General features: G+C 36.8%; 2 protein-coding genes across 2 annotated transcripts; both read left to right on the top strand.

The window, feature by feature from the left end:
- The first annotated feature begins 10 nt into the window (after positions 1-10).
- On the top strand, positions 11-4,753 carry LOC110410200 (RNA polymerase II transcription mediator). Its single transcript, XM_021419797.1, has 8 exons — positions 11-199; positions 290-500; positions 1,152-1,265; positions 1,450-1,535; positions 1,686-2,073; positions 2,153-2,620; positions 2,719-3,039; positions 4,136-4,753. Exons 1-8 carry the CDS (start codon positions 111-113, stop codon positions 4,460-4,462), a joined length of 2,004 nt encoding a protein of 667 aa, XP_021275472.1. The 5' UTR covers positions 11-110; the 3' UTR covers positions 4,463-4,753.
- A 1,173-nt stretch (positions 4,754-5,926) lies between these two features.
- LOC110410201 (testis- and ovary-specific PAZ domain protein) lies at positions 5,927-10,187 on the top strand. The gene is made up of 4 exons (XM_021419798.2): positions 5,927-6,973; positions 9,263-9,427; positions 9,517-9,568; positions 9,660-10,187. Exons 1-4 carry the CDS (start codon positions 6,717-6,719, stop codon positions 9,747-9,749), a joined length of 564 nt encoding a protein of 187 aa, XP_021275473.1. The 5' UTR covers positions 5,927-6,716; the 3' UTR covers positions 9,750-10,187.
- Positions 10,188-12,699: the final 2,512 nt, after the last annotated feature.

The raw sequence follows: 12,699 nt of genomic DNA, 5'->3' as shown, positions 1-12,699 counted from the left end.
TCCCATGGACAAAATGGACTTTTCAGCTCAAAATCTCTGTAACACTGGACTCCATACACTTCCTTCTAGGGCTCGATTCAAACATTTTCCCTAAGATTTTCCCGGAAAAAATGGACGGAAACTTAGAAATCTCCCTGGATAAGCTCCCCGTTAGAGCCCTCGATGCCATCGAAGAAAACGGCGTCGAACGATACCCTCCGTAAGCATTTCTTTCTGACAAAATTCCTTCTTCATATACTTTCCGCTGCTTGCTAATGGTGTTTCTTTTTTTAAATGTTGTGTTGTATAGCGAGTTGAGCTACGACGAGAAGCGAGTGTCGCTGATACGACGAATAGACTTCGCGTGGGCGGTGGAAACTGACGAAGAAAGGGAGAGGAAGAAGAAGCAGAAGAAGAAGAACTCCAAAGATGCTACCGCAACGTGGCAGTGGCAGACCATGGTTGAGAATCTGCAATTGGCTCACCAGGAGCTCTCCGTTATCATCGACCTTATCAACACGGTAAATTCCCTAGCTATTGGTGGTTTGCTGAGGTTTTCTTTCGTTGTTGCTTTTGTCACTTACTCCTTTTGAATTCTCAAAAGTAGAATTGCATTTGATTGAAAAAGTGTAAATAATTAAATGACACATTAGGTTAACAATAATTGCTGGATACAAAGTAAAAACATGCATTTTGTCGTAAACGTGAAATTTTAATATTTCGAGTTTGTAGTCTGCTTTTGCTTTTGTATTCAAACGCAAGCAAAAAGTTAGTAAGGCAACTAGACATTGTGTTTGTATATTGTGTATGATTATGTAAATTTTGCGTGATTGAATTTAATGCCATTATTTGGCCTTGTTTCAATTTTTTGAATTTTTTTTTTGTTCTCAAGTAAAAAATTAGAATCATCACAGTTGAAATTTGGTGTCCTGTATTGCCACATCGTTGTTGTTGGGCTCGAATGCTTGAGTTCTGAAGGTAAACAGGGTCCTAGGAAACATTTCTCTTTTGTTAATTAATTCAAAAGCTATAGGTGAAGTTTTGGTTAGCTTCTTTGTCCAGTTGTGTTTCCTTTTTCCTTGATATAGTGAGTTCAAAAGTGTATAGTGCTGCTCCTTTGAATGTTATATGAGAAGTTATTTAAATCAAATTTTTATTCCTTTTTTTTAAAGGTGGAAGCTAATGATGCTGTAACAGTGGCTGGCATGACAAGGCCAAAGCCATTGCCTAATGAGGTCCTGTCTGATCTTGCTGTATCTGCTGCAACCAAGCTACAATGTTACCGGGTATTCTTCTTCTTTTTCTTCTGGGAAATAGAAGTGATGCTCTCAACTCTCTGTTCAATTTAAGTTTGAGTTGTATAACATATGGGGTTGTGATTACCATTGTCATTGAAACTATGCCTATTTGTCTAGGTATTTATTGGAACAATTTTGTGATTTCCTGTTGAATTTTGCTTCTATATTGCAGCATCTGGGTAAATACTTCAAACAGTCTGCCAAAGCTTTGGAACAGCAGATCGCTAGGGAAGCAAGATTTTATGGTGCTCTAATAAGGTATCCCTCTGCATTCATGTAAAAGAATTGTTATTTGAAATGTTGATGTTATGATATTCCATCTTCTTGACTTATTATTCTATAAGCTCATTTGTGCAAGCCTAGTTCGTTTACATACTCCATTTTTCTTATTTCCTAACAAGCGGATAGATTGCAGCAAAATTGGAAAGTTAAACGGCAACGAGTGGCAGCTCCAGCCTCTAGCAACGAAGGCTTCACTATTGATCTTTTTGATAATTCATTATATGATTCAGCAACAATTTCTCGTCCTTCTTCTCTATCTGTCATTCATATTGAACATGATTCAGCTGGAATGCTGGCTATCAACTTACCTTCAAATTCATGTCACTCTCTTCGTTTTGGTTTTCTGGGTGTGCATTCTGCTGATATCCCAAAAGAATTAAGTAAGATTAGGACTCATGGTTCAGTTGATCAGACCACAAGAGACACTCAGAAAGAATCAATGAGTGATGATGAGAGTGTTAAAGAAACACATTTGCTCCTTCGGGAAGTTCATCAGTCAATCTTTAATGATCAGGTACATTTTGCTTTCTCTTAGCCTTTTATGACTTAATATGCTTTTATTTGTTTACTATAGTTATGTTTCTTTGGTTCAGGTGTTTGATGTGGTGAATCGTGAAGCATTCAACCAATCTGCTGGAGTCAATGTAACTGGAATACGAGAAAATTATCTACAATTGAGCATAGGTCAAGGAACCTCTCTGTTCATATCACTTGTGCCATCTAGTAAGGGTGATGATCAGGCTGTCGACACTGCCAACACCCTGAATTTGGGGTCTGCAATTGTACCTTTGGATTCATTTGATGATGTGAAATTAGGAGAAGGAAAACATGATACTCCTGAAAAGAAATGGGGTTTCCCTAATCGGATCAGTTGTGAAATATACCTGCAGCAAATTGTTCATGAACATGCATTTATAAAAGGGAAGGATAGACCAAATTCATCTGGTACTCGAGTATCTGGTCAATCAGGAAAGGATGGATCCGGTCTTCTTGGTCATTTCTGTCTGTCTCTGGCTCATAGAATTTTTTCAAACAGAGTTCTTATGAAGCTGGAAAACGTGGTATTTTCCTCATTAATCATTTGCCATGGACTAGTGACTAGTTTTCATTAGATTCCATTGTTCTTACTTCTTAGTATGACTTTCCATGATATCTGTAGGTTTGTAGGGTCCCATATCTCCATTTGATGACCCATCCTACTTGGCATTCTCGGACATCTTCCTGGACAATCTTTATGAAAGTTCCTCAGTCCATTCTTCATGCAGAGTCCCAATCCCAAAAATCAGACTTCCAGAACATGAAGGATGCTATAAAATCACAATTTCGTACCAAGGTGGTGGTGAATGATGACCGCATCAATGTTGAAGGGGAAGGTGCTCCTAATGTTGTCAGACTGTTCAAAAGAAGTTCTGAGGACATTTGTTCTGTAAACAAATATGACTGTGACTTGGCTGATCTTCCAGTTATAATACTGCAGCAGGTAGGTTGTTATTGTCTTTTTCTAGGATTGCTACAATCTTAAGACTGTTGATTTATTGGGAAACAGTTTATGAAGTTCTTAATAGACTGTACTGCTGATATGAGCTGCATCTCATTTGATATCTGATATACATTTAAAGTAATGAGGCTGCGAAACAACCTAATATTGGAATAAGAAGATTAAAATGATTGCTCCTCAGCACTGACATAGAATTATAGATATATTTGAAATACATGTATTCTACTATCATTTAGAAAATGTCTAAATATACTTTCTGTTTTGCATAGTAAAAATCCTTACTCTTCCCTGTGCTGAGAGGCTGAAATGAATCATTAGTCATAGTTACTTTACTGAGTTATGGTTGAGAGAATACCTTTGTAATTTGAGCAAATTTGAAATATGGTGTGGAAGCTATACCTTAATGGAAACGTCTGCTGACACTTGGTGGTATAGAAGTTCTGGTTCTGCAAAGCTAAAGAGTTTAAATTATCAGAATCAAGACAAGGATGGCATAATTTATGCTTAGAAAGTTAAAGAGGGTGCAAATTCCTCAACCTACTTGGTTGTTTGAGCAGCAATCATGTGATTACCCTGAGAGTTTTTACCTAAACTGAAGTGATTAGACATTAATGTGGAGAAAGAGGTGCCTCTGCTTAAAGAGGAAGCAGGGATGATAGAGAAGCATGAGGAGGAAGTGGAATGTGAAAGGAAAAGATGTTTCCCTTTTTCTCAGTGAGAAATATGGCCCTATTTCTCATGTTTTCTTTTTTCTTAGCTCTCTCCTACCAAGCAATGGAAACAATGATTTTTATCTTCCATTTTCTACCTACTAGCCCTCATATTTATCTCCTAGCAGATACAAATTTTAGTTATTGACATTAAAATAGGTTGTTCTTGCATAATCACTATGTACCTGTGAATTTGTCCATTTAACTTTTGTTATTTGGCGAGTTTAGCGTAGGCTGTATGCTACTATTCAATCTTGTTTACTCACATTCTTCTTGAGGTGTGAGCAGAAGATGCTTGTATGTGCACATTTAGGTATTTTACTGGTATAGTCCTTCCATGTGATTGACATGTCTGACTCTGGCTACAGGTTGCAAGCCAAGTTATTCGTTGGCTTCATGAGGAAGCTCTAATGGTGGGAATAAAAACAAATCGTGATTTTCTGTGCTTGACTTTTGAGCTAGAACAGGGGGAGACTGTTAGCCTGGTGGCCCATGTGGATCCAGAAGACACTGAAGGCTGCATCTCTTGGTGGTTAGTGATGGAAGATGGATTTGCAGAGGATTGGAAACTTCAAATGGACATGTCTGATGGTGCATCTGAGTACAGAAAGTTTTTGGGGCATTTATCTTTGGACGTGTTATACTCAACATTAATGGACCTGGTTAGCTTGTGCGGTGGAGGTGGAAACCATTGAGCCTGCATAAGTTTCTTCAACATTTCATCCCATTCAGGTGGTTCGTATACGCAAGTCAACATTACTTGTAATATTAGTTCCTGTATGTTCAGGAAAGCAATTTCATTCTTTGGTTCCCTTTACTAATAGATGACTTGAAATATTTTACCAATTGCGTAGATTGTTGTAAATGGGCAGCTGGATAAGAATTGATGATTATTGTTGATGGTAATGATGATGAACTGATTAGTGTTCAATTGGTATGTAATCCAAAATCAGCAGTATCCTTTCTAGTGTAGTATTTTTCAACTATCTTCGGAAGATTTGTTCGTATTTGTTTTTCTTCTCCAACTCATCCAGCGTTCACACTCTGATTGTGTCTCTCTACGCGTTGCTTGAATTTTTCTGGTCACACTCTGTTTGGGTCTCTCTACGCGTGGCTTGAATTTTCTGGCCACACTCTGTTTGTGTCTCTCTCCGCGTGGCTTGAAATTTTCTGGCCAGCTATTTGGAATTTGGAATGGAGTACTTTTACTCATTGACTGTTACAGGTTTGAGGTTACATCCTAGAACTGATTTAAGGTTACAGGCTTGGACAAAGAAGGCTGGCAAGGAAAGACGTTGATATTTCCAGGTTAGGTCGCTTTCGTTTCGTTGACTATTGACCCAAAGAGAAAATGTCACTTACATTTCAAACAACAAACAAAGAAGAGTTGGCCAGAAGTGGCATCAGAATTGTCAGAACGAGCCTTCATGTCCAAGCAACCTCCCTGGAAAGTGCTCCTGAGTCCCAACTTCACATTTCTGTTGCATGAAAATCACTGGTGACTTCAGGTTTGCTGTTCTTTTTATTCATTTATCTGTTAATATCTTTCACTTATCCTTCACTTGTAAGGATTAAATTTGACTTCATGCACGTATAATACAGAAACCTTTTTTCTTTTCATATTTCACTTTTCTACGTTTGACAAGAATTGGAGAAGAAATGAAGTGCAAACTTGGAAATGATTGAAATAGCATGTGCCTTTGCATCCATATCCCAACTTCCCCAAATTCTTTTAACGGATTTTGCAACTTTTGAATGACAGGTTATCGCTCTTATCCAATTGTCCACCCATTCCAGCTCAGTTTGAAAAAGCAACATTCCCTTTAATTTAGGCAACTGGAATTGGAAGATAATCATATGCTTATCTTTAATGAAGTGGCGGCCAAGCATCCCCCCACCACCCACCATTCTTGCTTTTCAATCTAGCAGCCAAACTAAAACACAAAGAGACCTTCCTTCCTTCCTTCCTTTCCCTTGAAGCAGGAAAGTCAAAGCCAAAAGAAACAAAACCATTGACATTCCACATTCCCACCAATCACCTCTCGCCACGTGATCAAAATCCACCCTTACGATGACCAAAGAACCCAATAATCAGCGATCATCATTGACACCATTTTAGGTTAACCACCACGTGAAGATTTATTATTATAAAAATGATAACTCTTAGCTAAAAACAAAAAATAATTTCCAAAAAGGTTAAAATGTATAGAAGTTCCCAACCCCCAACACGCCCCACCCCAAAAAATGTATGAACACATTCTTTCTTCGAAGTACAAGAAACGTATCACTTCATGACTTCACCCTTTCATCTGCTTTTATTCCGTTTGAGACAGATCCTCTTCGTCACCCATAAAACGACACATATTTTAACGTGCAATTTTCTTTCTAGCAGGGAACTGAAAACACCAAAAGACTAAACTACCCTTTTGGGTATCATCTATTAAACCAATTTTGGGCCAATTTTTTTGGTATTTTTTTTAGAAAAAAATCTTAGGCATTGATGACCAGAATCAGGGAGACGATTACGTGGGTATCGAGGAGAAGCTGAATCTGTATCTGGGTTTTTGAGATTTTGTGGGGCTTGTAGATGGGTTTGTAGTGACACTCTTCAATTTTCAAATTTTTTTAAAGATTTTTTTATTGAATTCTATTAGATGATAAAAATTGAAATTTGCTAGCTGGGTTTCTTGAGTAATTTCATTTCCCCTGTGGGTTTTCATTTTTCATTGATTTTTATTGAGTTTTTAAATTCAACTTCCTTAGAGTTTTGATTCAATAAGGTTGTGATTTTGACATTAGAGTAGGGTTTAACAGTAAAAAGTACGAAATTTTACTTGATTCTTTGTGGAAATTTCATTCCAGGAAGCGGGTTTTTTATTAGTTCTTTGAAAGATTGATTTTTTTTTCTCTTTTTTGAGGGAGTTCGTGTTGTGTCAGAGGGTGTAAAAAATGTCAGGTGGGACACCAGTTGGTGGTGGATATGTGAGGCAAAGGCATAGTCAAGGCTATGCATCAGGCAATGAGGACCTCGAGGATGACGCTTGCTCAAGGTTACATCCCTTGTCACCGGCAACTCCGAGAACTAGGACTTGGACTGAGATTCTGGAGAATGTGCTTTGGGTTGGTTCAGCATTGTTCATTATCTACTTTGGTGATAGACACTCCAATTTGATATATCTATTGTGGCACGATGAGCGAATTAGAAGGTAACTGACTGGATTGAATTTTATACTTTGTGTCGTTTAGAGTACTCAAATTTTGCTTTTTATGTATGATTTATGAGATTTAGTTGTTAGTTAAGTGCTTATTCTTGAATGTTGTTTTTTGGCTGTCGAATAGTTGGTAGTATCCTGTTCTATATAATTATGGTATCTGAAAACTCATTATGGCCCTTGACGAGGTTTTTTATTCTCTTTGCTTTGTGTGCTTCAATGACAAAGTGCCCGAGCTAATTAAAATTGTAACTGAAATGGGAGAACCTAGTTAAAAACAAAATTTCCAAAGGGCTCGTGAGATTATTAGAAATGCTGCTTTCAATTGGTTCAAAAGTCAAAGTGCTTCCGAGGCATTTGCAAATTGTAGCTGAAATGCAAGAAGTGCTTGAACCACTAAATTGGTGGACAACAAAGTGGAACTACATTGCTGTTCCAGAGCTCCAAGTATCCAGTTCAAGTGCCGCTTTTCACTTTGGTGTTAACTCTATTTTGATATCAATCTTTTGGGTTGCTGAATGATTGTTTGTGTGCCGAACATCTGCTCATTAAATTTTAGCATATATGGGAACTTATGTACACAACACGGGATGGAGCAGCACAATAATAGAAGCTACTCTGTTGTGGATAAAGATATTAGAATTTTTTTTTTGGATTTATTTAAATGTGCAAAAAAAAATTGTTTAAAAAGACTTTACCTTTTGGGATAATGTTTGTTTTAAATTTTATAGGGGAAAAAACTGATTAATATGAATACTTTATGGTCATTAGTAAACTTGTAATGTCTAATCTTCTAATTTCTTCTTTTCTTCGTGTATGTGAGCATGTGACTGTGTGTATGTTTGAACGCATTTTTGCATGTGCACCAAAGTGATGAAACCAAGCACTTTATGAACAAGTATATCTTTACAAAAGAATGGAAGAAATGTATCCCTAATTATTAGCTAATTGAATTTGCTTATTGAGTATTTTACTGCACATGATTAGTGTTTGGTTTATTTTATCTAGTTGTCATGATTAAGATTTTATTATATATGTCGCACTGTTTCCTATACTATGTCTTCAGGATGAAGGCTTTGGTTGATAATTGCAAGATGATGAAGAAACATCATGCATTTGGAGTGTTTTCCTATTTATCATGTACTTTCCTCTCATGTGATGAGGCACTTCTTCTAACCAGGGACTTTATAATGGATATGACACTAGACAAACTTAAAGGCAAAATAGTTTTATGTAGCTAGTTTTCATGTTCCGACTAAGTTGAATTTACTAGAATCAATCATTCTGTACAATCTATTATGGCACAGAACCTGATTATAGATCATAATATAAACTAACTTTTTATCTTTTGAGATCAGAGAATCAAATGTCTGAATGATGTAATCATGCAGGATCATGCATCTTAAGTCCTTCACATGGCTTACGCATTTTGTTTGCCAGATATGTAGACATGTTGAATACATTGCTAAAAAAGTGAAGTTCGATCCTATATAGTGACTAACAGCCTATTTGTGGGAACCTTTGAAATCCATACACAATCGTCTCTTTGAGTGCCATCAATTGCGTTTTAAAAGTTATGCCTCAAGCCTCATTCAGTTTTTCTATCAAGAAAGTACCACCATGGTTAATAATCACTTCCTAACATAATGGAGATGACGGGCTTGTTACGAATTGGGATCTTAAATTATTGAACTTGTGCAAGTAATGCAATTTACTTTTCCTTCTTGTTGTGACTTCTTCGATGATATCATGACCAATGGAAAAATTACTGGTAGCATCTATGGCCCCTTTGAATTAGAGTAGTATTTTTCCTTTTCTTCTTTCGTTTCTCCTGGACATTTTAATGTTAAATTGGAGTGATGATGAGACTGTTTTCACCTTGTTCCACACTCTTAACATCTATCCAGATATCTCCTCTGGCTGTGAATCAAAACGCAGTCATTTGAGCATCTTCTTTATTTTATCTAACATACAATGTATAAATTCTCTGTATGTAGCAAACATCAGAATCCATTATGTTTTAGGTAACTTTTGTGATAACATGATTCTTCTCATCATTCATTCATCAACTGGCTGGCTTAACTTTTGAACAATCACAATCATCCTTTTAGTTATGATTTGCAACTGGCAACATTTTCTCGATTTGTAGTTTGCAGTAATGATTTTTTATTTCATATTCAGTTTGTAGTTGCTCACTTCTCAGCATTGACATATTGTGTATTTGTTCATGGGTGTGATTCAGCTTATATGTCTCCCATCTTATGTCATTTACTACGTGTGCAGAATGCCTTTGTACCTGGGCTTGGTAGGGATTGGATTGAACATTGTCATCTTCTTTTATACGAGTATGCTGGCATGGAGTGTAAGGAGGTTTGATGAAAAGTGGGAATTATTAAGCATATCAGCTTTGCCAATTATTACCTTGCTTGGACTTGTCTCCTTTTGCTTGTAAGCGAAACAATTGTGTTATTTCTTCATATATTTGTTGGGTGGCATATGTACTTTCTTTTCAAGTTTTGCTGGCAATTTTAATACAGGCTCTGCTTTGCTCTATGGCCTATCTGGGGTTTCTTGACCCTTCCTCTTCTGGTACATATCACAGCCCTTATTTTGTTGTTTCACTTGACTGATATTATACTTGTGGAAACTGTCTAATATTCACTATTTTGTTTTTCTGCAGTTCACACTGTTTATGGCTGGTTTGGTTGTATACCCTCATATCATGATTGAGACATTTAGGCCACAAAATGAATTTTGCCGTACAGATTAAGCTTTCTGGTATAAAGACAGTACTGACTTACATGAAGACTTAACAATCCAAAAGATGGATAGTTGGCAGCATCAGTTATAGGCTGGAGTTTTGTTTATTGTTCTGTCTTTGCTTCTCATGACAACGTTTTGCCCTGTTGATGCCAATGATGATACAGCTGATTGTCTTTTATCAGCCAGTGATTTTACATTGAAATGTCGACCCTGCCTCGATGATGCTTGATGCATCTTATTATTGCATCTTAGGATTTTTGAGTTCTATGATCAAAAATGGATGGCAGGTCTCTTCAACTTTTAACTTTTGTGTTCATGGTATTTTTCTTTCAGATAGAAATTCTTTTGCTGTGAACCACATCTCTTTCGCTGAGCATTCCCTTGTGTTTATCCAGTGTACTGTTCTGAAAGAAAGAGGATATAACGAAAAAGAGTTTGGTTTTCATATTACAGTGTGAAAATTTAGCTTTCTTGTTATAGTCACCAATCTCGTGTTCCATTTTTCCCTTTGTCAATTAGTTGCAACTGGACGATGATTTCATAGAATCTGTACTGATGACCGATTTGAAGACTGGAGAATCAGGAAGAAAAGCCTTAAGTCATACCTAAAGTCTTGAAATATGAAAAGTATAATCAAATAATGATATCCCAAGTCCGGAAGAGTAAACCCTGAGCCAGACATGTCTTTGAAATTTGCTTTATCTCGAATTTAGACAGAGTGGAATTACATGACGCTTTCACATAATCAAAGAAATTGGCAAGTGGAGTAGCGTCATCAATCATCAATCAGGTGAAAGTCACCCTCTCATTAGGTTCACAAATCAACGACTAATAACATGAATGGAAAATTTTATAAGAATCTCGTGATAGAATAATGAATGCTTGGCATTCTCTGGGGAAAAAGAAAGAAGAAAAAATCAAGCACTGGAATTCTCTTTTGTCAACACAGCCAATATACAATAGCAATCCAACTGGCTCACAACTGAGTGAGCCGTTCATATTTTCTTATGCGCTGTAGCTTTCGACAATGGTCGGCTGGTCACTTTGCAAACGTAGAAAAGCCTTGGTTTTAATTGAAGCCACTAATAAAAGACGGGAAGAAAACAGTGATGAATAGACACTTCATCAACTCCATCCTTTCTCTCATGTCTTGTAAACCTTGTCTTCTTGAAGGATAGAAGTAAATGATGAACAGATAAAGACAGAGAAAAAATTGGCAAGAATCCTTCGTTATCTGTACAAATATCTTCATATTCACGTAGTAGGTGATGGGTTGGCTGAGAATAGTGATAAATAATTCATTGTGTGAAAGCACTGGAAGCCTGCATTACCATTGAATCCATCCAAAGTTTTGGCTTATATGTTTTAATTTTCCTGCTATACAACTTTCTGTTCTTTTTCTTTTACATAGGAAAGAACTATTCTTACGCGCATAATATTAATTCTAGAAGCTTTAGTTGCCCCCTAATCCAAATGTCTAATGATTCAAAGAATTCAGAAGAAAAAGGGTTCAGCCAGATGATACTTAGTTAGGTTAAGGCTATGCATAGCTCATTCAGGCTTAGCAACAGGCAAAGGACATCATTCAATCCACATTCCACCTGCAAAGTACAAATTATTCCAGGATTTTTCAGTTTAAAACAACTCTAAAAGGGAAATCAAAAAGGCGTTTGTCTCTTTATCACAGGGACTGGTAAACGTAGGGCAACTTGATGAGTTTATTAATATATTACATTTCCACAGTCGTCTCAGGATCAGGTGCTTGAATTGAACTGAACTGAACTGAAAGTGGCCTAAAGTCCTATCTATGGAAAACAGTTAAAAGAGGAAAGAAAAAAGCCCACTTGGGATGAGCATGGTTAGTCCTGGGTTCTTAGATGACCAATGCATGAATTTGTATAAGAAAGTTGAAAACGTGAACCCCACTTACAATGACTTTGTTTGAAACCCCACAAAAGACCTCAACCATGTTTTGTCCCCCGAACAGGGAAAGACATCTTTCAACATCTCAGCTGATCTATAAAGAAAAAGCATTGCTTGCAGGCATCATAATTCTCATGTCCTTAGTGCTCAGAATAATTCTTAAGAGTTTGCATCACCAATATGGTTACAAGCACACACACTTTGAAAATTCTGATAGATAGAATAACGAGGCGCCGAAAATAAAAGGCATCATCTTTGCCCCATCAGGGATTGGAGCAGAAAGGGATTATGTACATATATGTATATATATTGACCCCCTGTTTATTTGATCAAGACTTGTTTTTATCTCAAACCTCTCATTTGTCCAACACAGGATGCATTGGAGGGGGAAGCCAAAGGTGGAAGACTTTTGTAGAAAACGATAAGATGGAAAGAGAGAGGGTAGCCATAGTTCAATGATGCTCATTTCTTTCTTTCTTTCTTTTTTTCTTCTTCTTTTTTGTTCTGTACAAGTAAGTTCAGTTGAAATCGACAAACTTAGTTGCAATCCTCAACATCAATCAATTCAAATACATTTCCGCCACAAGCATACATGCAGGGCAGCCTGATATAATTCTTTAATTTTATGTGGGTTCGTTGATTTTTCTTTCACCCCTCTTCTTCCTTTCTTTTTCTCTTCTTTTTGCATCATGGGAACCTATTTTTGTCACGATGGCAATGTCATCAAAGGCAGGCCATTACAGTGTTTTAAGATAGAGAAATTGAACCCAGACTCTTTCAGTTAATTTAGCAGAATATACACTTGCTATTGAATGGAACGTCCAAATGCAGACATGTTAATTTTTTATATCCTGCCAATTAGCTATGTGCTTGGAACTTTGTTTAAGATCGTGTGCGGAATAGTTGAAGTGTCTATTTAGATGACCTCATACACATTGGCCAAAATCGTTTCAGTTTTTTTCCAAACCAACCCCTGACTTAAACAACTATACAGCCTGCTGAAATGGTAAAAGACAAATGTTTTACTACCTAAT

This window comes from Theobroma umbraticum, unplaced genomic scaffold (genome assembly GCF_002168275.2).
Source record: "Theobroma umbraticum cultivar Fairchild unplaced genomic scaffold, ASM216827v3 scaffold_56.0, whole genome shotgun sequence".
In the NCBI taxonomy this organism is placed as follows: Eukaryota; Viridiplantae; Streptophyta; class Magnoliopsida; order Malvales; family Malvaceae; genus Theobroma; species Theobroma umbraticum.
This window is presented reverse-complemented; position numbering and strand designations above follow the sequence as displayed.

What these genes read in the sequence shown, in the direction of transcription:
- LOC110410200 (XM_021419797.1), top strand. Translation starts at nt 111, where the DNA reads ATGGACGGAAACTTAGAAATCTCCCTGGATAAGCTCCCCGTTAGAGCC. An exon ending in GGCGTCGAACGATACCCTCC is followed by an intron (nt 200 to 289) that starts GTAAGCATTTCT and finishes TGTGTTGTATAG; the next exon opens with CGAGTTGAGCTACGACGAGA. An exon ending in AGTCAATCTTTAATGATCAG is followed by an intron (nt 2,074 to 2,152) that starts GTACATTTTGCT and finishes TCTTTGGTTCAG; the next exon opens with GTGTTTGATGTGGTGAATCG.
- LOC110410201 (XM_021419798.2), top strand. Translation starts at nt 6,717, where the DNA reads ATGTCAGGTGGGACACCAGTTGGTGGTGGATATGTGAGGCAAAGGCAT. An exon ending in CACGATGAGCGAATTAGAAG is followed by an intron (nt 6,974 to 9,262) that starts GTAACTGACTGG and finishes CTACGTGTGCAG; the next exon opens with AATGCCTTTGTACCTGGGCT. An exon ending in GGACTTGTCTCCTTTTGCTT is followed by an intron (nt 9,428 to 9,516) that starts GTAAGCGAAACA and finishes ATTTTAATACAG; the next exon opens with GCTCTGCTTTGCTCTATGGC.